General features: G+C 45.0%; 2 protein-coding genes across 2 annotated transcripts; both read left to right on the top strand.

The window, feature by feature from the left end:
* Positions 1 to 1,418: 1,418 nt before the first annotated feature.
* Positions 1,419 to 19,010, top strand: ppp2r2ba (protein phosphatase 2, regulatory subunit B, beta a). Its single transcript, XM_041943844.1, has 10 exons — positions 1,419 to 1,812; positions 9,416 to 9,513; positions 10,553 to 10,718; positions 11,582 to 11,694; positions 14,197 to 14,374; positions 14,491 to 14,655; positions 16,874 to 17,043; positions 17,576 to 17,667; positions 17,753 to 17,876; positions 18,531 to 19,010. Exons 1-10 carry the CDS (start codon positions 1,743 to 1,745, stop codon positions 18,684 to 18,686), a joined length of 1,332 nt encoding a protein of 443 aa, XP_041799778.1. The 5' UTR covers positions 1,419 to 1,742; the 3' UTR covers positions 18,687 to 19,010.
* Positions 19,011 to 21,461: 2,451 nt separating this feature from the next.
* gpr151 (G protein-coupled receptor 151) lies at positions 21,462 to 22,784 on the top strand. The gene has a single exon (XM_041944764.1). The coding sequence runs from the start codon at positions 21,462 to 21,464 to the stop codon at positions 22,782 to 22,784; it is 1,323 nt and encodes a 440-aa protein (XP_041800698.1).
* Positions 22,785 to 25,896: the final 3,112 nt, after the last annotated feature.

Raw genomic sequence — 25,896 nt, 5'->3', positions numbered from 1 at the left:
ATTAGTAGAGGAGCAGAGGATTGGATGTGCAAATGGTCCCATGGATTAGAGAGCTAATGCATTTAGGAGAGGGGGCTCCACAATCTCTTTATTGCTGCTGCTGTGTGCATGTGTGTGTGTGTGTGTGTGTGTGTGTTGAGGCTCGTGCAGGGGAGATACCCAGTCCCTTTGTGGAGCCTGAGAGATTTAGGGTAAAGTGAGTAGATAAGGGCATGGGATGCAGCACCAGCACGGCCACACTGATGCAATGCACGCACACACACTCATCAAAGCTTATGTTGGGACCAGAAGAAGGCTTGTTGTGCGTGGTGTTATTAAACTCAGCATGGAAATGAGATCTTTCCAGAAAGAGGCGCAGACGGCGGCCCTACTAATCTAATTAATCAGCGTCTGGGTTTTTTCATTTTCTTCTGCCCTCTTTTCTGCCCCTCTTTGTTGCTCTCTCCTCTCCAGTTCGTCTCCCTCGCTCAACTCATCCTTCTCTCTCTGTCTCCTCTTCCCTCCTTCTCTGCCCTTTGTGTCCTTCTCTGCTCTGATTTCACCAAATCTGACCTCCCTCAAGTGTTTGGAGAGAAGTGCGCCACATCATGCGCTACCTATAGCATAAAGCCTCCCGTTGTCTTCCACTGGCATGAATGGCTGCAGTTGTGGAGCCCAGAAAGCTCACTCTGCCACAATGTATAGATGCCTCTGCAGCAGGATGGAGGGATGGTGATGCAGGATCTGCCAGGCTTAACAGGCTGCCTGCTACCAGGCCATACGGCAGCTGTCGGCTTTACAGGCACGAACCTTTGCTGGTGGTCATCATGCTGTGAGGGGACGGAATTTAAACTCCATCTCTGTGCTGGTGGTTCGAGGGAGCGTCACATTTGCAGCTTGTGGTTTTTAAAGAGCCAGTCGCCAGGCAGCATGGGAGGGGCCCTCCTCTGCTGAAGCGCAGCAGCAGCAGCACAGTGGGCAACTACAGCACAGCTCTGCGCTATCCGGCGCAGTGAGTCAGCTGAGTGGATCACAGGCGCCGGTGAATGAATGAATGAGAGAGAGAGACAGAGACAGAGAGAGAGAGAGAGAGAGGAGACCCTGCAGGATCTGGACACAGAAAGGCGACGGTGCTCTGGAGATGCGCGGAGCTGAGAGTCTGACACGGAAAAACTGAAGTGATCGGAGCAAGCTTGTTGACGCATAATCCCACCCGCCCCGCTGGCACTGGGAGGGGGGCAAATCTAGCCTGCCTAAACTCAAATCCTCCAGAAGAGATTTACGGAGAGCGCTGCTGGCGCTGCTGCTGCGGGTTCAGACACCTTCAAGAAGACGTGACATTTCTTTCATTTTCGACCAGCTCTACAGGCGCTCTGTGGTGATCATGAGGGTATTTTAATATTATTTTTGCGGAGATACAGACATCTCGAAGAGTTATCTGAGGCAGAGGACCTAATGCGCTCATAATTAGGGTATTAAATCCCCTGTTGGATCCGGCACTGTCACTGCGTCGCGGGCGGGTGGTCGCTCGGTTGGATGCGTCCTGAGGTGTGGACAGGACCTACCCGCACATCATCACCATCGTCACCATCATCATCACAACCATCATCATCACAGGTATTTGATCGTGATTGTGTTGAGTACACCGGAGATCTGGAGCCATGACAGGCCCCCCGCTGGTCCCACAGCCCGCCTGCTGACGGTACCGGGCAGGATGGGAGCAAGTCTGCCGCTTTCAGGATCCCGAACCAGCCGATTTATCAATGGAGGAAGAGAGTGACACCCGGAAAATCAACAACAGCTTCCTTCGCGACCACAACTATGCAACCGAAGGTATTTAAAAAGATGATGTTGGCGGGGGTGAAAGTCAGTTTAAGCTCTTTTACCGGCGCAGTAAAATAACCTGCGGCTGTAGCCACAGGGATGCTAATATCACAGCAAAAATGAGCCACAGTATAGGAATGTTAAAGGAAGCAGAAAAATAACTATCCATATCACGTACTAAACGGCTATAGAAATACATAAAACATAGTCTTTGGCTTTAAAGTGCAGCTATTTGGCGACCATCAAGTGCGTAAAGGTTATTTTAATCACCCGAGACGCACTATAATTTGCTGCAGGGGTTTTAGAGGAATATTCTGGTCATTCGTCATAATCATGGAGCTTTGTAGGTTAGCCTGTGGAGTCAGTGGCTGGAGATGAGGTGGCTTCCCATCATACCTGCTATTTTAGGATCCTGACCGAGAGGAATCAGGGCTTTAATCTGAATGGGCAGCAGAGGAATAAAGCCTCCTATGCGACTGCCTCAGCGTCTGTGGAGCCTATAGAGAACAAGCGATGCAGTGAAAAATTACGAATTCACGATGAAAATAATGGATTTTCCTCATTCTGCGTTTACTTGTTGAAATAAATGCACAGATACAGAGGAGATGCCCTGATTTTAAGTGGCAGTACACTGAAGCATGGACCCTCTCTCTCTCTCTCTCTCTCTCACACACACACACACACACACACATACACACACACACTTCTTTTTTACTGTACATGCTCATAACTGAACAATAGCTGTTTTCCCCACAGCTATAAACGCTCCTTCTGCACTCGCATGTTTCCTCCTCATTGACCACACAACAGCCTCTTGATTATCAGCCTGTTTACTGTTTGATGCTTAATAGTTCCCTTATGTTCCACCAATCAGCTCCACCTGTCCTCTGCAAGCTGCTTAGATCATTGATCAACATAAAGCATTGATTTACTGGTAGAAGGCTATCATTAATCTCATTACCTCCTCAGTCCCCATTTACTGATGATGCAGATTGGTTATGGACATTAACTGCTGTGCTGATATCAGTACGATAATAAAACCATAGGGGACTGAGGGCTTTTCATTGCAGCAGTTAAATCAGATCATACTAATTGGAATAACAGACTTTTTTTTAACAGACCAAACATAACCCCATTCTCTAATGATGTAATGTAGCAATGCACAATGCCTTTAAATACATTAGATTGCACTTATTTTACCACAGATTCATACACGATTTCAATCAACTTCTATCAGCATAAGTGGGTGTTTTTTCCCCGCTTTTGTAACAAATATTTGCTTACTATGTATTGCCCAGAGTAGGTACAGTTAGTGTCCTTTATTGTTCAGTTTATTTTATAGTCTCTGCAGCACTAAAGCAGCCTGGAATTCTTTCACACCAGACACATTTCACTGCACACTTACTACACACATGAGGTTTGAAAACAGAAAATCTGACAAACGAGGAACATATTTAAATTTGAAACATGACGGAGCATCCCATGCTTGAATGACCACCAGTTATTTGCAGGGTATACATAAGTTGTTGGAGGGTATCAAGGCTCAGAAGGCAGAGAGTCTCATTCGGACACTTTGCTCTGCTGCTTTTTTGTTGTTGTTGTTGTTTTATTTAAATATGGGAGCGCATCGTGATTTGCTCCGCTCCTGCACTTACAGATGATTCCCTGTCACTGCTAAACACACAGTCACTGGTTCAGAGCGAGAAGAAGTGAAGTGGGAGTAGGGGTGGGGGTGGGGGTGGCCGTGATGGATATCTTTGTTTGATGTGTGCGCTGAGATGAAAAGCAGTAGGGGAGCTTCCTCTTCCAGCTTCTCTCTGTCTCACTCTTTCACTCTGTTTCATTCATTTGATCAGGAGAAAGTGCATGAGAGTTGCACAGGGCGTAAAATGTGTCTCCTGAAAGCAAAGGACTGTCTGGTCTACGGCCCATCTGTGCTTTTCAAACAAGAAGCGTCTACTTTTGTTATTTTTTATTGCTGTAATTTATGACTGATGGTCACAGCTCGTATATCATGAATGAGTGTGTGTGTGTATGTGTGTGTGTGTGTCCAGTCACTCTTTCCTTGTCTCCTAAGTGGTACGAAGTCAGACTGCAGCCAAAGATCGTACGGGCCGATGTCTGGGTCCACCGCCCGTCCTCATAAATTCACCAAAGTGCACATGTTCCATCAGGCCCAGTCATGTCAGACCACACACACACACACACACACACACCCACACACACACACATTCACACATATACAAGCTGGGCCCTGGTAGGGATTTCCCTCAGGCCATCCTTGCCCACAGCAGCAGGACACTTTAATGATGTCACATTTTAATGATGTCACTGGTGCTGACCTTTGGCTTGCACCAATCCCATGCCCCAGTAGATCTGTGGGTGGTTACATTGACTCTGCGTGTGCGCATTACACACCGTGAGTAAAACTGTGCCGGTCACCCATAGCGGAGTATGAAATTTCAAAGCAAAGTTTCCAGAGACATCATTGTTGTATAGATGAGCGAAGATTACATTACAGTCTGATTTGCATTCACCAGCCTGCAGATGACACATTGCTAATGGTGACAGGATGGATGACTGGTGTCTCATTGCTGCTGTGTATATCAGTGTGTGTTGAGTCAATGGACTGCTACGGTCCCACAACACGGGTCTCATTTAATTTTCATAATCTTGGATGTTTCTATAATGGATGAAATTGTCATCTAGCAGAATACCGCTTTGGGTGTTAAAATGTAAATAGCTTCCTTGCTGTGAGGCAGGACCTTACCTAATGTCTGCTTTGGTATTGATTTCTGGTCCCTTACAATTTAGCCACCGGAACAATGACCCTAAAGATCTATTGGTAAGACATGTAATCCCTTCCTCCTTCTCTCCCCTACCCCCTCTTCCTCTCATTCTCTCTCCCTCTTTCTGCTTTGCTGCTTATAGGTCTGTCTGATGCGAGTACAAGCTTGTGTGTGATGTGACCCTTCTAGTCCCACTGAATTCTGATGCAGTCCCGTAACAGAGAGCTCACAGCCTTTATTGCAGCTGCTGATGAGAGCAGAGCAGCGGCTGGTTGCCTGTGCCAAGGCAAACGGCCTGGGGCCACACTTTAGGACCCCAGCATAAAAAGACTTAGCCCACCATACCCCCAGGTCCCATCCATTATTCACCACGAAACACTCAAAAACGCAGAACCCCACCTCGGCACATAGCGCAAGAAAGATAATGTCTATGTGCGTGCATGGGGGTGTTGTGGGGGTGGCGGGTGCTTAATGGCAAGCTGTGAAGTTGGGGCGAGTCACACTCCTTATTCAGCAGCTGCTTTCATCCCCTGATTAGCTTCTTATTAAGGCTGCAGCTCCATGAAATTTTAATGAGAATTTATTAAAGAATACCCATGGTGTTGCTACTGTAGCACGATTAATAAAAATATCCTATTTCTCAACTGGCTTCCTGGTCAGTGGATTTAAGGTGCCACTGTGATAGATGTGCTTTATGTGAGTCATTCAGTGCACTGCTGGCCTGAAGGCTGAGCAGTGTTCGACCTTTCAGGACTTTATAATGGGATACATTTGTAAGTTTTGATAGCTAATTCCTGAGTCCTGTCGAGGAAGCAGCGTCACTCGAAATCTTTCATGTTTTTGGCGATAAGGTCACTGTAGATACAGGATTTCAGTCTGTACAGAAGCCTTCTAGTCTTTGATTCACTCCAGCCTTGAAAAAAGGAAGATGAAAGGGATTGCACCAAAGCAACACAGACAGATAGAGAGGGAGAGAGAGCTTTTGTTTTGGTGGTGGATTATAATTCTATGCACCCCCCCAACGCTTACCCACCATCCCCCTCCTACATCTTCAATTTCTAAGAGAATACCAAATAACAAGCATATGAAATGATCCCTCTTGGTATTCATCTTAGTGCACGCAGGAATCGATCGCTGATTCCACTTCTTCTTGTTTCGCCCTGTCCCGTGTTGTGTCTGCAGTCAGATGTGTGCCACACCGACGTGTTAATGAAGTGTGAGAAGTGAAGCAGTAACACGTCTCGCCCATTTCACCCTCAACTCCCCGGAGTGCGGGGACGCAGAAAAGCAAGCGCATACACACACGCACAGCAGAGCGCGCACACACAACACATGCGGACGAAAGACTAATACACACATTCTGTCTCATTCTCAAGGGGCTGATCCTGGAGAAACCAGGTTAATTAGCTTGTTCACTCCAGATCTTACAAAGAGTCATGCTCTTCAGATGAAGAGAGCCGCATTGTGCTCAGTTGCTTTGTGTGCAGCTAATAAAGCCTAATAAACCCTTAATCATATGGCTGGCTACCAGACCAGCAGGTAGGGGGGTTTATTCAAAAATGTGATTGATCTGCATTGTTGCTGGTGTGAACTGAAGCCGTTATCAGCTGCCTATTCAGCACGGAAACGGTGGCGCTCAGTCTTCTCACGCAGAATTTGTGATATTGTCACGTGTGTTCGTGTTCCTGAAAAAAAAAAGTGCAGATTGAGGTGTATTGTTGATTGTCGTAGAGAGAACGAGAGCGGCGAGTGAGAGAGAGATTCGGACCTGAATTATCCCCCAGCCTGATCCTTTGACGCAGGCAGCTCAGCACAAGTGCTGTAATCCTCTCCTCTCCACGTCCAACCTTAACAAAGCATTTACACGACACCATGTTGCTCACGTCCCTCCCTCTACCTGGAATTACTGCACAACACTTACGCAACTAGCCTTCCATGCAGGCACACCATTTTGGGCCTGTCTGTCTTACACAACCCTCCAATGCCACAGGATCAAGCCCCAGTTTGTTTTTGTTTTGTTTTTTCACCCCTGACAGGATTATGTGTTGTCGAGAGGTTAGCCAGAGTGCTCCTATTTTGGGTCTTTGCTTGTGTCTATGCTGACGAGCTCGTGCTCACTGTACAATCTTTTATTGACCTAGTTAGTGCAAAAAACCTCCCTCCCCAGACCCCCCACCCCCCTCACAATTCTTTTAGTGGCCCTTTCTGTTATGCGTGATAGATGCTGCATGCTCGGGCGTCTATAAATACATTCAATAACCCCCGCTCCCCACCCTGTGTATCTGGCTCCTCGGGCCCAGTTTTCATTCCAGAATCAATGCATATCTATGTTTCCATCCAATTGGTTTCAGTCCATATTCTATATTACATGCTGAAGGGCGGTTATTGAGGCTCAGATTGGTGAATAGATCCAGATAACAGCCATGCCTGTTTTATTTCAGTCCTACGTACAGTTACACACATGCCTCACAGCAGCAGGCCAACATACTTGTCTGTGTTATTACTGGTGATGGATGTGTGTTATCTTGAGCATCCCTGTCTGTGCTGACCTGTCTGTGTCAGACCTGGCTGGCCACAGGATTTATGAGCTTCATCTGGTTATGGTCTGCTGATGAAGCTGTGTGTGAGAGAGAGAGAAAGAGAGAGTGTGTGTAAGTACAAATTTGATCAGCCGAATCACCAGCCCGCTGCTAATTCCAGTCCACCATGAACCTGCTGATGGTCACATAATAAAAGTCTGATCTGACGCAAGTGGAAATCATTGCAGAGACCCTGCCCACCTGCGACTCCCCTGCAAATCAATTTGTTCCCTACAATGAAATATTATCAGGAAACACTGTATTCAAACACAATTCCATCAGTGGCTGAGGCTGCATAGATTGCCTTGTGTGGTTTGAATACATTTGCATGAGGAAGAACTCATTTTTGGCGAAGCATTCCATCATGTTACTCAGAGTTTCAGCTTCACTGGCTCTCCCCGATTCTTCATTTAGTGAGATGATTGAAGGATGTATCCGTGTGTAAACTCGTTAAAAGGCATCCATCAATTACGTTTTCTCCACAGTGGCTTAATGTGTTGATGATGAGGGAAGGAGAGAGGGAGCGGGGGAGATGATAAGAAGTATGAAGGACAAAAAGAGAGAGAGAGAGAAAGAAAAGCTTTGATTCAAGAAAGCTGACCGCTAAGCCAATTCCATTCGATTCACACCAGTGGCTTTGGCCTGATGGTGGTGGGGAAGGCACCATTGTGTGTGTGTGTGTGCATGCGTGCGCTGAGAGGACTGCACTATGCAGCTGTGTGCATGCATGAGGTCGATACATGCAGATACAGAAAGCGAGATAAGTGAGAGATGTGCACTTGCGATGGTGTATGCAACAACATGCGGTGTGTCAGTGAGGTACTCCCGGGTTGTAATTAGGTCAGAGTGTGTCTTGTCTTTGAAACATTATTAGTTTCTAGATTCAAATATGATTAGGATCCTCCCACCCCCCCTCCATCCCCACATCATTACCAACACATGGCCATAATAATCCCTCTGGCGTCGTCGCTGAATGTAGCTTTAACAATTAAATGAAAGAAGGGGGGCGCACACACACACATACATTCGAGGACATGCCGCTTAGTCATTTCCACCATGCACGGCAGCTTGATGTGAAGAGATGAGCTTCTCTACAGGGACCCTATTGTCTGAAGTTGTGTGCTGCATTGAACTGCACACACTCCCCCAGATGCAGTAGCAGGTTTTCACTCTATTGCAGCACTCTCTCTGTCTGCTGAATTACAGCTAGCATCAGCAACTAAGTCTGAGAGCTATTGGCACACACACACACACACGCAAACGCATATACACCCCTCCGACTGCCGCTAGAGATGGAAACGGTCTCCATAGCAACATTCCCCTCTCCTGTTCAGCGCTCCGCCAGTAGCAGGTCCACAGAGGGCGTGGGGGGTACAAAACAACAAGCTCTCTCTCTTTCTCTCTCACTCTCTGGCTAATATTATTGTCACTGTTAAACAGAGGGCTAGCCTCTGCTGTGGAGTGTGTGTGTGTGTGTATGTGTGTGTGAGACAGACATTATGCTATGCCTTTTTAGCCCAGGGCTGTATAATAATTACAGTCACCATTAGCCTCTCCTAAATCCAGGCAGATGTATGTCTTTGAGGAGGAGAGGAAAAGCTACCTTAAGGGTAGGTGTCTGTTATTTACTTTTGGTGAAACTGAAGCTATGCAGAGACACTGAGAAATGTTGCGATGGAGTATAAATGGAGCAATTCTATCTTATAGCTGTGACATTTTTGTTATCCTGTTGATGCACTGCGTAGATTGAAAGTTAAAAAGTATACCAAACAGACATGGACATATATTAGCTGCAAAAAGGGGCATGGTTTAAAGGTTTATCATTGTGTTTTTTAATGAAGGAGCAGGAGAGTCGCTGAGCGGCATGGGGTCTTGCAGCCAGGAGGAGAGAGGTGAATGGCATTATCAGTGTGGTGGCAGCGTCCTCTAAGAAGCAGGAGCGCAATTAAATGACACAGATTGGCTCAATTTAATGAGACGAGGTGCTGATTTGGTTGATATCATGCATTGACTCATCCGGTGGCTTCTTCTAATCCATATTTAACCAAACTAGGGTATCTATGCCAGAGAGTCCTCTGTGGGTTCGTCATGAGAGTCCTCTTCCCTTCCCCTGGCATGGTTTCCAGAAGTCACTCTACCAGATCTCACTGAAATCTCCCTTCTTGTCTGGCTGATACCTAGACGGCTTTGTGCACGTCCACATTGACATTTGTCCCCCTCTCTGCTCTGCTTCCTGTGCTGCAGCTGACATTATCTCAACGGTGGAGTTTAACTCATCGGGGGAGCTGTTGGCCACCGGGGATAAAGGAGGCAGAGTGGTTGTCTTCCAGAGGGAGCAGGAGGTAGGAAATGCCAACAATGCAACACTAATTATGCTGCCCTTCTGCTGAAAGTATATGACAGCATTGAAACACTAAGTTTGATTATTTGCAGGAGTATGTTGAAAAGGAGAGCCAGCTGGAAATTCAGCAGTAAATATCGTAAAACCACAAATATAAAAAAAATGGCTTTGACCGCCAAGAAGCTTTGGTGCGGCCATGATTATAAACTCATGTTACATGGTGAAGCATTGTTCTAAACCACCACAGTTCATTCTGAATTCTAGTTAAAACATTAAGGTTTACAACAACACCAAATATTTCATGCTGAATTACAGAGAAACGTGCAAATGGTGCAGTGTACATTTGGAGCAGCCATAAAAAAATATATAATCTCAGAATCGAATGTTGTTTCATTACAAATGTGCCCAAAACTGTAGCTGCAATGGAGTGCTAGAACAGGCTAGTCAATATATATATATATATGATGCTATATACTAAGAGTTTATAGCCATGCTAGCAGCTCTGTGAGGCTGTACGTAGGCACTGCGGTGCTTTGAGCTAAATGAGTTAACATCAACATGCTAATATGGTCATAGTCACAATACCTACATGATGTTAGCAAGTTTAGCAACGATAATTTTTTAAATTCACCATGTTAGTTCAAGGAGTTAGCATGCTAGCATGTACTGATTAAACACTGATAGGAATGTCATTAGATTTGCAGGTATGTGGAAACCAAAGAATTGTTTCCAAGTAGTTCAGGTTCGTCATCTCGAGACCAAAAATATGTTTTGAGATATTTCAGTTTAGACCACCCAAATTCAACAGGCCACATTGGCATAATTAGTCTCTTTGCTAGCATGGCTAAAAAATGGTTGCTCTAACTTTGAAACTACTTAAGGGGAAATTAATAATGTAAATTTCTCTGTGGAGATTAATAAAGTATCTATCTATCTATCTTTTGTTGGACATCTTGTTCAGGATGAACCAATATTTGATTGTCTAGATTTAACAGCAAACAATCTCTCACCATGTTTCTGGTCCTGTCCTTCTGTTGCAGAGTAAGAGCCAGCCCCAGCGTAGAGGGGAGTACAATGTTTACAGCACATTCCAGAGCCACGAGCCGGAGTTTGACTACCTGAAGAGTTTGGAGATTGAGGAGAAGATCAACAAGATCAAATGGCTTCCTCAGCAGAACGCCGCCTACTTCCTGCTATCCACCAACGGTCAGTCAGTTTGCTATGGCAATCCTGGTACCGTAGTGGCAAAACAGTCAAAGAAACCATTAATCTGTCAAGGGAGTGTGTTTGAAAGTGGGAACTGTGTTGTTGCTACTCAGTAACAGTGTCAACACAAGGCATGATTCATTCTCCACTTTGCAGAATGGGCAGATACACACACACATTTGTGTGAGTTTATTGGTGTTTCGCTTGGCTGAGCAAGTGCCACCAGCAGACGTGTTTCAGATTGAGAACTTCATGCATGGCTGCCACGGCAGGAACACACACACACACACACACACGCAGATATCAAAGCATGTGCCACCACACACCATACATGCACGCCCGCTCAGGCACACACACATCGGCCGAGAGACGTCTTGCAGATTGTGGGCTTCATGCATGGCTGCTGCAGAAGTGCTAGCAGTGGCTGGAGCAGATGGCAGAGGGTCCTGTGGCGATGGCCTCGCCGCTCTGACACCAATATTCACAGCGGAAATTAAAAGAAGAGGAAGAAAAAAAAAAACCAACCTGACTGCTGCCGCCAGCCCCCCTTCACCAGACCGAGAAGATGAGATGTAACTGGTGTTTGTGTGATGCCGAATTGAAAAGCGCCCAGATGGCTTTTTCAGGGGGAGCGTATACTGTGGCTGGGAAATGTAGTCAACTTGTAGATTGATATCAGTGACATCAGAGCGTTCACAGAAGCCGCCATTCATCATCCTGGCTGTCTCCTGCCCAGCTACATGCCAGATTGGCCGCCCAACCCCCCCTGCATCCATTTTATATGTGAGATTCACTGTAGTGAGACATGATCTGACTGTATTTTGTGTTTGTGTGTGTGTGTTTGTGTGATGTATCCATCCCAGACAAGACAGTGAAGCTGTGGAAAATCAGTGAGAGAGACAAGCGTCCGGAGGGCTACAACCTGAAAGACGAGGATGGACGGATCAGAAACCCGTCGACCATCACCTCTCTACGGGTAAGGAGTCAAACAAAACTCTCAAGTCTAACCTCACCCAAAATGTCACATGGAGTCAGGTTACAATTTTAATGCTTGGCTTGGAGTCAAACTGCAGGTTTCGATCTGAAGACAATTTCAGAAAATGCCAGATTTATTTTGAGTGGAAACAAAAACAATACATTTCAAGCTCAGGGTCCGTTCAGGCCTCTTTTAGAGACAGCCATGGGAAATGGAGGCTTATAAGACTGCAATATTAATGTGCTAATTTCTTAGAAATGAGAAATATGTCAACTTACTGTAACTATTCCCATAAATATTTAATGAAGGTGGAGAATTCTAACTCCCCAAAGTGCACCATGAACTACAGGTCTGTCAAAGTCATTATGGAGCCAATATTTAACAAACCCATATAAAATTTAAGCGCTCCGTTGATATTTTTATTTCACATGTTTGATGTCTTGATTTTATGTAAATTATGCATTTCCAGTGAGAAGATGATATAATGAACAGACAAACAAGACTGGTGTCAATCTTCTCATCTAACTCTCCACAAGAAAGCCTATTAGCGTATTTCCTAAAATCTAGCCCTTCAAAGGCAATTCAACAGTTCAGGAAAATGACAATGAGAAAAGGTGCCAAAGTTTTGAATGGACCCTGAAACTGAAGCAGCTAAATTGAATTCAGCCATCATTTATTTTTATAATTAACACCTGTGCTTTTCCCACTGTGACATGTCAAAATGTCTTTCATGAAAAAGGTCTTTACTCGGTTTGCACGCTGAGCGGTCTGAAGTCTCAGTAAGCGCAGCTCAGTCAAGCTGATTAAATCGAAATTTCGCATTCAGCCATTATGCTACGATAGCCTTTAATCCTCCATAAACGTCTTAGCTACACGTAGCGTGCTGTATCTGCCAAAGTTGATACAGTTTCCCTTTAAAATACCTGCTGAGTACACGCTCACGTTCTGTACTGATGAACCACACCGACACACAATCGTTGGACAATTTTGAAGAAGAAAGTGAGAATGAGTGATCGATATGTGCACTGAGGTGAAGACCATGAAGGGATCATCCTCTGTGTCTCTACCCCCCACCCCCATTCTTATCACTCCACTACCTCTTTAATTTTCACACAAAGCAGCCAGGCACATAGAACAGTGTGTGTGCGTGTGTGTGTGTGTGTCTGCCATAGTAGATTAGTGCTGTGTTCAGCGTGTCTGTCCCTCTTTGTCTGGCTGGCCAGGGGATCATAGCAACCTGGAGGACAGGCCGGACTGTGGCAATCCTGTTTAGAGGCTGTGAAATCTGCGCAGGTTCCAAATCTGCGCAGGCTATATCATTCCAAAATATAGCCAAAAAAGAAAGAAACAATAAAAACTCTTTATTGCAACATGTAAAATCTATCATTCAGTTTCCTCTCAAATTGTCCGTTTTGTGTTTTATCTGATTGCGCTGCTTTAAAAGATAAACCTGCTTTAAAATTCTGTCTTGTTAATATATTTCTTAGAGTATTTATTACTTTTTAAAGCAGAGATATCTCAGTTTAAAATTTCCTGTTTTTCACACTGTAAGGAAGAAGATCTAGCAGGTCATTTTGAGCAAGCTGTACATTGTAACTGTCAAGGTTGGGGGTTATGGGTTAATACGCTCCATGTCTCTCTGGACAGCCAGTGAAAGACATGGAAATGAAGTGACACCCATGGAGATACAGCAGCCTGCTGGGCTGCCATGTCTCTCTGTCAGTGCCAGCAACGGACGAGAGAAAAAGGAAGAAGCAGTCGATTTGTTCTCCTCGCTCCCTCCCCTCCCTTCTCTCTTTGTCTGGGTTTTATCTGGCCAACGGGGGGCTGCATGCAGACTGGTGCAGGGTGTCTTTGAAGCCCGAGCAGCACTGTGCAACTGTGTATGTGTATGTGTGTGTGTGTGAGCTTGTCTTAATTCTGCAGAGTTCAGTTATCATTCCTCAGCAGGGCCTAGCGATGCCCTTGGGCCATCTCTCTTTCCACCTCCTTCGCTTTCTCTCTTTTCTCTTTCTCTGACTTCTTCAGCACTTACATGAGCGAGAGAGAGAGAGACAGAGAGAGAGAGAGGGAGAGAGAGAGAGAGAGAGGGAGGTGTGATCACAGAGTAGCCGTGCAGCAAACAGATATTCATAGTCTGATTGAACCAGCTCATCAAACAGCCCCGGAGCCCCTCAGTCTCTGTCTCTGTTTCATTAAGATTTGTGGAGTAAATGTCACATGAATCCCTGGAGTCATCTAGTTGTGGTTCACACACACACACACACACACATACACACACAGCTTTTTATACACACAAAATTCATGCACTCAAACAACTGTGTGCATGCACATTCACACATACACAGATAAATATCTAAGAAGAAACCAGCATCAAAATGCACCAAAATATTGAATCCGTGTTATGAAATACATCAAAGCCATCAAGCTGAATGTTTTTTCTTGCAGATTTTCCCGTGTGTCTCCTTTTCCTCTGTCTGACTGACCTGTTTTCACCAATAGGTGCCGGTTCTTCAGCCTATGGACTTGATGGTCGAGGCTACAGCCAGGCGTGTATTCAGCAATGCCCACACCTACCACATCAACTCCATCTCTGTCAACTCCGACCTACAGACATTCATCTCCACTGACGACCTCAGGGTGAACCTGTGGAACCTAGAGATCACAGATCGCAGCTTCAGTATCCTCTTACCCGTTTTTGAAACCTGTCTGTACAGAAATGACTTAACAGAGTTTAGACCTTCGCAGCGTTAGCGGTCCGATTGTTGGAGTTGTTCCTTAGTGTCTGTCTCTCAGACATTGTGGACATCAAGCCAGCCAACATGGAGGAGCTGACGGAGGTGATCACCTCAGCAGAGTTTCATCCCCAGCAGTGTCACACCTTTGCCTACAGCAGCAGCAAGGGCTCGATACGTCTGTGTGACATGAGACAGGCCGCGCTGTGCGACAAACACTGCAAATGTGAGTACCATTAGTAGCAGAGTGCATAATGGGAACAATTATAAAGAAAGAAGTCAACACTTTACAGAGTTCCTTTCAGTTAGCATGATTATTATAATTATTTTCTTAATTTCTTTATTTCTTTCACTGTTATATATTCTGTAAATGTGATGTCCCAACTCTACCATCTAAATGTTCTATCTCCTAAACCTTCCCTCTAGCAAGCGTCTACATAAAATTGGCCTTGCCGGAAGAAATAGTTGCACTGTATTGAACTGAATTGAAATAATGAATTCCTTCATTTTAATGACAGTCAAATTAAGACAATGAGTCTAGAAACATTAAATCCAGTCTTAAGAAACCCAAGGTGTGCAATTGTAGAATGTAAACTCCTATTCATGGCCATCAAAACCCCCAAATTCCCTGAAACCACAGAGAGAACATGGCCTTGGTGTGCTCAGTGAGCCGTGGTATTATAAGTACGCTTCACTTGAACAAATTGTGAAGGTGGAAACAGAAGAGAGCGCTGCAGGTTCATTTAAATTTGCAAATCCGTGCCAACATCAGAACGATGAAAGTAGCATTCATACTCAGTGTTTCTGCCTCAGCTCCACCTTTGTGTGGCTGTGACTCCAGCCTCACCCTTGCTCAATATGCCTGGATTGATAACCCATCCATAATTCTCCCTGCGCGTTTCAAACGATGAATGGCCTTTTCTAAAGCTTAACATCGCATGCATACACTTTGGTCGAATGAATAATGAATACATTGACATTTTGGCTGGGAAATCAATGGCTTAAGAGCAATCGCATTAGTCCCTCGTGGACACACCTTGTTGTTCAATAATGTCAGTCATTTCTGCAGACGTATTGATGCGTTCACTGGACCGTGCACTAACAAGGCCTGTTGAATTTCACATGTGCGTTTGAGGGTTGAAGCAGGAGAAATGTTTGGGTTTTGGAGTAAATTTAATGATGTGATATTCACAGCTGCCTTCTGATTGTTTGATATTGACATGTGCGTGCCATTACTTGACAGGTGCTTGCAGTGCACACACACACACACACACACACACTCACAGAGCAGGCAGGTGCTCTCGTTAGCCTAAGGACAGGTCTGTTTATGCCGACCTACTGTCTCACTGCATGAGCGCGTATAGCTCAGAGCGATGTATAATGCCCTCCCTCCCACGCATACACACACAGCTCCTCCTTCCCTTGACACACACACACACTCACACACACACAAAACTTCCTGAACCTTCAACATAAACAGTACAAACACACAATCAGACTGTATTCCCCCCCCCCCACACACACACACCTGTAAATCTTGGAGGCTGCTGGTACCAGTCAGCGGTAGAATAAGGATGTATGGAGGGATGAATGGATGGATGGATGGATGAATGGATGGCGACTGCCAAAGCACTGAGCTCCAGGACAGAGTGAGAGGGGGACCAAGCAGCCCCCATGCCGACTCCCCAGGGACCCTATTATACACCAGGAGGGAGGGCAGGGACGCACACACATGCATATATACATGCACACATTGCACACACCCACTCATACACAAACACTCATTCACTGACACACACTCAATTCCAGCGGGGCTCAAATGGGCCCAACATTTTGACATTGATTTGTTTTTCTTATCCCTTTCTCATCCCCCCATTTTTTCATCTCTCACGCTGCATCCCTTGTTAGACTCCCCATTGGCACATCACAGAGCGATTCTCCAGGCCTCAGCTGAGGAGGAGGAGGAGGGGGGGAGCGGGGGGCATATTTGGAAAGAGGGAGAGGAGAGAGAGGGGAGGAAGGGTGGGAGGAAAAAGAGGAGGAGGAACAATAACTTGACAGCTAACGATGGAATGCCTGGCTCTTATCCCCAGCGTGCTGGCCTGCACACAGATCAGCAGCTGCCAGAATCAATATGAATCATAACCAATATTTACCCAGCATGCTGACCCACGACTGCCTCCCTGAACACACAGGGAAAGAACACTGTGAAGAGATGCAGCTGCGGCAGCGAACCCCGCATCCAGGCATTGTTGTGGCTGTTATCATCCGCTAATGATGGCCCCCGCCACCCCAAACAAAATCTGCTTTGTGTTTTCTTGCCGCGAATGATTAAGAGACTTCAGGGAGGGAAAACATCTTGTATAAGCTGCGACCTCCTGCAGTGTAAAATGGGCTCTTTCCGTCAGAAGATGACTGCTTCTTGTTCGTTTTTTCTCTCATAGACTTTGAGGAGCCAGAGGATCCCTCCACTCGCTCTTTTTTCTCCGAAATCATCTCATCCATCTCTGACGTGAAGTTCAGCCACAACGGGCGCTACCTGATGACAAGGGACTACCTCACTGTCAAGGTGTGGGACCTTCAGATGGAGAACAAACCACTAGAGACATACCAGGTGAGCTTTTGTCATGCTTTTATGTGCCCGTTGGACAGTTTGAAGGCTCCAAAGATAATTCTTAACCTGAAATCAAATCAAAACTTATTGATTTCAGCCTAATCACTCAACATAATCCTCTTTCACCCTGCCAATCTGTAACCGTGTCATCTTCAGCGATTACCCCAGGAGGGCTTATTGAGCCGACTGTCCATAGAAAGACAGATAGTGACGGTGCTGATGCACGCTGAAGGGCAAACCTCCCACTGTGTGGTCACCGGGGTCAGAGCCACACTCTCTGATCCGGGGTGGGCAGGTCATGATTGATAAGGCCGTCAGCTGGGCTCAAGGGATTCTCCAATTCCAGCTCTGCCTCCACCTGCTACCTAGCATCTTAGCGTAGGTCACCAGGTCTGGAGGGATTACTGAAAGTGGAGCATATGGCAGCGCAGCTTATGGTTGTATGGCAATGTGACGAACTTTAGAAGCTGGAAAAGTGTGACATTAATCCACCGAGCGGTTCAGACATTCATGTTTTTTTTTTGTTTTTCAGGTTCACGACTATTTAAGAGGCAAACTTTGCTCTCTGTATGAGAATGACTGCATCTTTGACAAGTTCGAGTGTGTCTGGAACGGATCAGACAGGTAACGTTTATTTCTCATCCACCCTATCCATCCAAGCACCAGTCCATGTCATCTCAGTAACCCTCCGCTCTCCTCTGCCCCTCAGCGTCATAATGACTGGCTCCTATAACAATTTCTTCCGAATGTTTGACCGGAACACTAAACGTGACGTCACACTGGAAGCGTCCAGGGAGAACAGCAAACCCAGAGCCATTCTCAAGCCTCGAAAGGTACGGCGCTGCTCATCAATGCAAGCCACCTGCTATCTGGAAGTCCTGTGCTTAAGACAGCTGGATTTGCTGTTTTATATTGACATCTTATCTCTATGAGTGAGGAAGAGGCCTTCACTTGGCTTCAAATTAATGTTTTTAGATATCCTGATGACTAGGAAGCTTCATTATTAAGCTACCAAAGTGCAAAGTGAGGCCACAGAGAATTATCACCTGACTTTGACGTTCCTCAGAGATCTCCGGAGCGCGTTAGTGCCTTTCAGCTCATTGTTTTGGTTATACAGCCTACAGACTCTTTTGAGCCACTCTCACCGCTCTCAGACAACAAATTTATCATTTAATTGATCATAGCTTAGCAGCAAGACTAGAAGGAGGGTGAATATCAGACTTAATTGTTGGGTGGGAAGAAGTGAATGTTAATGTTGTTCCCTGTCTCCCGGATGGGTAAGAGGCAACTGTTTGCTAACACATCTACTTCACTATCAGGTTATAATATGTTAGTGCTGTGTTTGACAGCTTGTTCTGGTGCCTCACTGTGGGCAAAAATGAAAATTAATGCTGCTTCAACATCACTGAAATCATTGTTAATTTATGCTTTCCAGAGTGTACACGCTCATATTTTAACACCTCTTTTTCCCTGCTGCTGTCCTCCAGGTGTGTGTAGGTGGGAAGCGTCGTAAGGACGAGATCAGCGTAGACAGCCTAGACTTCAGCAAGAAGATCCTTCACACTACGTGGCACCCACACGAGAACATCATCGCTGTGGCGGCCACCAACAACCTCTACATCTTCCAAGACAAGGTCAACTAAAGGGCAGTCTGCCCCTGCTGACTCCTGACCCCCACACGTGAAGGGCTGGGTTGGAGAAAGAGAGAGATGGAGCCCTTATCTACATCCTTCTCCTCCTCTCCCTGTGTCTTGTTGCTGCCGCTCTTGAATTTCGTAGCTCTGCAGAGGAAGTGCAGAGATGAGTATCCGGTGTGAATTTTGGGAAGCGGGAAATTTGTACGACCCGGATACAATTTGAGGAAAATTGTTCCTCGGAAATCAAAATCAAGAATGGACTTTCATTCTTCAATGTGACTTCTAATTTAATTTATTTAGCCGTGCGGGCACCCGGAGAAGTGAATCCTGTGCATTTATGCAACAAGAGGATTGCTGCATGAATAACATGATGTAGCAGCTCTCTGGACCCCGAAGAAAGGGGTTGGATGTTACACTGAACATTAAGTAGAGCACACAGACAGGAACCCAGCTTACATGACTGTGGCTCGGTGTCATGTAGCAACAGTGCCCCCTCTCTTTCAATCTGCTCATGCTACAGTGCATGTGATCAACCCTGCGGCCTCTAACTGGGGCAAAGTTTTGGACAACCTGCTGCAGAGTTCCTACAAAAGAGGACGAGACTGTTGATCCCAGAAACTGAGAGTTTTCTCTGCCTGTGACACAACGTGGTCAGTCTTTCTAGTACCAATTCTGTGTCTCCCTGGTGAGGCTGCTGTAGTCTGTAATGTGAATGAAGCCCTTCCAGGCTGTGTCAATGGTTTTATTTAATGCTGTTGTTTTATTGAGTCCTTCTCTCAGTCAATGAGTCTGTTTAGAAGCTGTGGTGCCTTCTTTTGGTATGTGGGGGTTTGCTGTAGTGGGAGCGGGAGGGAGGGGAGGGGACTGAGTACAAGGCAGGAGTGTGAATGTTTCAAGTGAAATCTTAACTTAGGAATTGTTCTTTTTCTTTTTTTTCCTCTTTCTCTTTAAACAAAAACAAAAAAAGCACCACTGAGGTTCCAAGTGGAAAAAGTGCTTGAGGTAATGTAGTCAAAATTACATTATAGCACCGGCTATATGCTTGTGTGTGAGTTCAGGGGAGGACGCTGTGATGTGTACAAAGTAACCGTTGCTCTTATCACATTGCAGTCAGTCTGATGTCATCAGTTCGCAGGAGACACGACAAAGCCACATAAACATTTTTTTTTAGCAAAATTCCTGTTGAAAAAAAAAACCCTGACCTCGTCACTACATTTTTAGCTTATTTGCATAGCACTGAAAATGATCTGTTGATGGTAGAAGTGTAAACTTTTCATGTTGAATCATTGAACTCAAACTTGAGACTTCTTGGTCGGAACATAATGCTAGCATAGCTGTCCTTGCATGCGTTGGATCTGATTCTGATGAAACTGACAGCCTGCACATAGATATTTGTGCATCTACAGATCATCTGAGGCACTATGCAAGTAAAATACTAGGTTTTCTGCAGAAGTAGCCAATTTAAAAACGTTTGATGTGAGATTGCTGCGGTGCCTGTCCACGTTCCCCCTCTCGCTGAAGATGGGTAACGTGGAACAGTAGCAGGTTGTATATGAGCACTCAGCTCGGATCAGTTTAGAGATTCTCGCTCGTCTCAGATTTGTTTCAAGAGCCAACTCCCATAAAGGAAAGCAGTCAAAGGTCTAAGTGAACTCTGTGAAATCAGGGAATTATTAAGTGTGATTCCTTTAAACAGTAATGTCTTCTAAACAACCTCCTTTGTGACACTAATTGAAACAAAAAAAAACTTTTATAGCTCAGAATGTATTGAAATGCAATTAATTACCATGCAGTCTTTATGCTTACTGGACTTTCTTTGAATATAAAAGAATAAAGATGTGCAAGTTGAAAGCCTGCATTGTCGGACCTCCTCTGTTCACACCCCTGACTCAGACTGAATGTAAATCACATGATTCATGTCCTGACTACAGCGTGTTCATTGCTGCTTGTGGTGCAAGGGCGCCTTCTTGTGGATAAAGAGTAAGACGTGAAAATGAAGCCTGGCTGATACAACAAGGGGGAGGAAACACAACTGTCATCAACTGGACACAGTAGGTGGTTGATTTCAAATTACTTGAAAATGTCACAATTGCTTTTTTTTCACGTATTCATGTTTATTCATAATGTACTAAATAACCGTTATCAGAGCAGAAATCCAGCTGAAGGTTGCTGACCCACCCTGACAGCTCATGCAACAAACACAAATGACAAAATCCATCTGGATTGCTGGTGGAGGCTTCACATGTTATATTTCATGTTCTGTTGTTAACAAATTCTAAAATGCCTTTGCTGTAATGACACTGATTTTGGGGGGAAAAAGAACACATAGAGTTAAACATTACTATCCTGAAGAAAACCTCACTGTAATGCGCGCTAATTCACAAACATTTACACAAATTGGAAAAACATTCATCTGTCATACTGTGCACATTATGCACGGTTTTTCTAATTGGCCCCGCGAGACTGTAGTCTACGCACATTTTGTCAGCTGGGGACAGCAGCTGTCAATCAAAAAGCATCTTTATAACCAGCTGCTGAAGCTGCATCATTGTGTGTCAGGATAAACCCGGGGACAGACAGGAGCTCTGCTGTGATCATCAATCGTCAATCGATACCTTCTCTGATGCGATTATTCTAACAGGTCTAGATTCAGAGTGGCATTGTTGCTAGAATATTAAATCTCTCTTTTGAGCACTTCAGTTTTTGGAAATCTTCCACCCAGAACCTTTTGTCTTCTCCTAGCTGCCTTTGACTTTTCCTGTCCTTTTCTTTTAGGAAAAGATGGATAAGTTGAGCGGGAACAACGCGACAGTGGTAAACAGCTCCATAGACAAGTGGTTATTCAATGATCGTGGCTCGTACCAACACCTGGACGCCGGGGAGCTGAGGGTCCTGGTGCCGGCTATTCTGGGAATCATCTGTGTCTTGGGTGTGGCTTGTAATCTCACTGCGATGGTCATCTTGTTCTCCAACGCTCATAGGGGTAAACTATCTCTCATCAACTCCCTCATCTTCAACCTGATGTTTGCTGATGGGCTGGTGCTGGCGTTTACGGTGCCTTTCAGAGCTGCCTCCTACTCCAAAGCTAGCTGGAATCTGGGCTGGGTGGTCTGCAAGACGGCTGACTGGTTCCTCCAGTCCTGCATGGCAGCGAAGAGCTTCACAGTGGCTGTCATGGCCAAAGCCTGCTACCGCTATGTGTCCAACCCCACCAAGCAGGTGAGCATCCACCTGGGTTCCATCCTGGTGGTGTTCTTCTTCATCTGGCTGTCCGCCTGCTCTGTCACCATCCCTCACTGGCTGTTTGCTCGGCTGCAGACAGGGATCCGTGGGCTGGCGTGTGTGCTGATAGTTCCTCCCGAAGCCAGGGATTTCATGACTGTGTACGTCAAAGCATACCCCCTGGGGGTCTACTGTGCACCTCTCAGCTTTGCCCTGATGTATTTCTGGAAGGCGTACGGCCAGTGCCAGCGTCGCTCCAGCAAGACTCAGAACCTGCGCACACAGATCAGATCCAGGAAGCTCACCTTGATGCTGTTTAGTCTGACTGTGGCCATGGCTATTCTCTGGCTTCCACAGTGGGTGGTGTGGGTCTGGGAGCGTCACATTGCAGAGAAGGAAATTGAAGGAGCTCAGCCCCTTGTCTCCACTCCCCCCCTTATTCTAACCCTCTCTGCTCAGCTGCTCACCTTCTCTCTGTCCTTGGTGAACCCTCTCATCGTCCTCTCCCTCTCCGAGGAGTTCAGAGAGGGCTACCGGGGTCTGTGGAGGCGCCTCACCCTACGCAAACAACCCCCTCCAAAGCCAAAACCTGGACCTCACAACCCAACAGCTCTCCAGTCCCCTTGCCCCAGACCAGAGACTTCGGGCCAGCTGCAGGGGGAGAGGAGCCTTCGATCAAGCTCTAGCCAGGGTCCCAGCAGAGGGGCTCAGCCCCAGCCGGAGAAAGCAGGAGGAGGAAGAGAAGCAGACACGGTGAGCCTCAAAGACGGGATTGTCTTGCCTGATGTGGAGCAGTTCTGGCATGAGAGGGAGACTGGATCATACACAGAGGAAAATGATCCTGTGCCGTGGGAGCACCAGAGCAAAGAGGGGAAAAAATAACAACCACCTCCCAGCTGATCAATACAGTGCTCAGATAGCAGCAGCTTCACCAGCAGACCACCTCAGCTGAATGGACTGTTGAGTGCTGCACCATAAATCATTTGTATTCTACTATCTATTCGACTGTGTTTGTAAGATTATTCAAAGGTAAGAAGTGCAATCAGTGTGGACTATAAATAGCGCAGTATTGTCTGTATATATGATAAACATTCATAATGTTGTTTTCTTGTTGTTTAATGAGGAAGAACTAAAGTATAATTTGTGTAAGATCAGTTTTGGTGGCTGTAAATTAAAGCTTCCGGCAAGAAAAGCAATACAATTCAATGCACAGTAGATTTATATACATTTTCAATATACTGTGTAGTGAATGAACATTGTAAGTTACAGTCTTCTTGCAGTATTTGGGCATAATACAGCTCCGTCATGTAAAAATGTTGATCAGAGTTTTTAACTGGTTAGTTAGTGCTGCAATGAGCCTTCTGGGGAAAATGTTGCAATCTAAATTTGAAATTGGAGATAGATGTGAACACCATGAATATATTTTGTACTGATGAGCAATCGTTGTTTATATATACACCTATTAGTGATGTTAAAGTAGGCAGTTTTTCAGTTTCCTGTCCTCTCTCTCAGAAAGATTATTATGATTTAGTGTTAAATATTGTGCATCAGAATGACCAGTGTTTACAATAAAGACAACTGTAAAAATGTAGCCTGTGTGTGATGAAACTGTCTTGCAGTGTGAAAAATGAGATAAGAGACACACAAGCACAACAACAGTATAGTTGTTTCTGTGTATCAGGAATGTTCTTGTAATTGGTGAAATCAATAACAGACACACGCACAAACACACACACACACACACACGTACAGTCAGGTCTTAATGAGATGGATCAGACATCAGCGGATGGTCTCCTGCTGACATCAGGTCATTAAATATATTTTCACATGGACGTTCATTAGAATTGCCAAGGGTTCTAATTAGAGGTAAAGAGCTTTCATGTGAACTCAGGTAGTCGTTTTAGTGGACTCACCTCTGTGGGAGTCATAATGAATGCTGCCTTCATTGATCTGAATAGACGCTATAGGTCAAAACCTTGCAGTTAAAGCGATAAACAACGTTCGGGAACTGTGCCTGAGCTGATCTGTGATTGATTTGTCTGTCTGATGTAACAGCAACCCAGCTGTGCTGAACAATGAACACACAAACATAAAAATACAAATACATGCAAATAATGCCACTCTTCACTCTGATGAAAGGCATGCATTCGAAATGTTACATGGGCTTAAATGTATGATGTTGGCATGATAAAATGTATGGAAAAAGTCAAAAGAGAGCAGAAGAAAATTAAGGATTCCTTTCCATAGATACCTTACACCTTTTTTGCCCCCTCCCACCCTCCCTTATGACATTTTCCTCTCATTAATCATTTATGTTGACCTTTTATTGCCAGAGGCAAGTACCTCAATCAGAGTAACACTTAACTATATAACCCACCATCAGTCCCTGGGGTAGTGACCCGGCCATAGACACTGAAGGCAAAAAGCTGTGCATGCATTGTTGGACTGAAATTTGAACTATCATTGTATAAATAGAAAAATGACTCAAGGTTATTGCACAGCAAAAACACAAAAACATCAAATGAACATTAATGATAGATGACGATCTTTATATGCACCATGTGACCACCATTTCCAGCCGTTACTGTTTGACACCTCTGGCTCTGGTGTTTACTCTGTTAAATGAGCCAATAAAAGTGCAGTTGTGGGATTTTATCCCATTTCAGTAGTAACGCCACTTTGCACCAACAATGCAGCATTATGGGATTTCTAGCGAAAAGTGTGTCCCAATTCTAGGTCACATAGTGCTTGTTTTTGCAGTAAGTATGCATGCAATCAAAGTTTATCAATCAAACTGTAATTCTAGAATCACACTGTCACTTAAACAAAGACAAGCCACAATGTTTTTCCAAAGATTTAATACTCATTTTTTACTTTTTCACTTTCTGTCTTGCCGCCACAATTAATTCAGTTGCAACTTATAGTTATTTTCATTATGGATTAATCTGCCAATTACTCGATTGTGAAAGCCCAAAGTGGCGTCTTCAAACAGCTTCTTTTGTCCAGCCAACAGTCCAAAACCCAAAGACTGTGCATTTACTATCATAAATGACAACGAAAAGAGGCAAATCCTTCATTTAAGAAGTTTGAAACAGCAAATGTTTGACATTTCTGCTTGAAAAATGACTGAAACAACAATAGGTGGCAATTACTTCTTTTGATCAACTAATTGATTAACTGACTAATTGTTGCAGCTCTAATTTCCCTTATTTTTGTGCAGCTACGAGGATCCATTTCCTCTGTACATTGGAGCGTGCATCATCAGCACACTCAAAACATAAAGCTCCTACACGCCCACAGTACACCAGCCCAGGTGTTCTCACTTACTGTGCCTGATTAGAGCTGGACTGCCTGACTGACATCTCCCTCACACTCCTGTTAATTCAGCTGCACATGTTCGGGAAGGACAGCCTTCACATTTACCACACTGGCTGTGTCTGAAATCCCTCAATCAGTCACTCGCTACTTCCTCCATATGAATAAATGAATATATTATTGATTATGCATTAATCAGCTGTCAATAAGGTACTATATCGTGAGCAGTAAATTCAGATTTTTGACAGAGGCAGTGTCACATAACTGCAATTTACACATCTACCAAAGGGTATGGACACATTTCTCATTGTGTCACGTGATCTTTTGTTCCACACTTAGAACTCAGACACTTAAAAACAGCTAAACTGTAAACAGGGGCTGATTTCAGACACGGTCCTAGTGTAGATTTTTGAGCTCATGTAATCCTCTGCATATTTCTGCCCAGATACAGCCTAGTTATAATCAGCAGAACAATCATAAACATCTGTGCAGGCTTGCAGGGTGACTAGGCATATTTTCAGCTGGACCTCGTTATGTCATTGTGCGTCTAATGGCCGTGTTTACTGGAGGCAAGTAGCTGTGTCTCACGTCACAAGCTCTGTTGCTGCCTCCAGAGCTTGTTTGGTCTTTAAAAAGACCAAACACCAGCTAAAAAAGAAAAAAAATGATTGTAAAAGTG

The sequence above is a fragment of the Chelmon rostratus genome, chromosome 9, assembly GCF_017976325.1.
Source record: "Chelmon rostratus isolate fCheRos1 chromosome 9, fCheRos1.pri, whole genome shotgun sequence".
Lineage (NCBI taxonomy): Eukaryota > Metazoa > Chordata > Actinopteri > Chaetodontiformes > Chaetodontidae > Chelmon > Chelmon rostratus.
The sequence above is the reverse complement of the archived record's forward strand: the minus strand, read 5'-3'. Positions and strand labels throughout refer to the sequence as shown.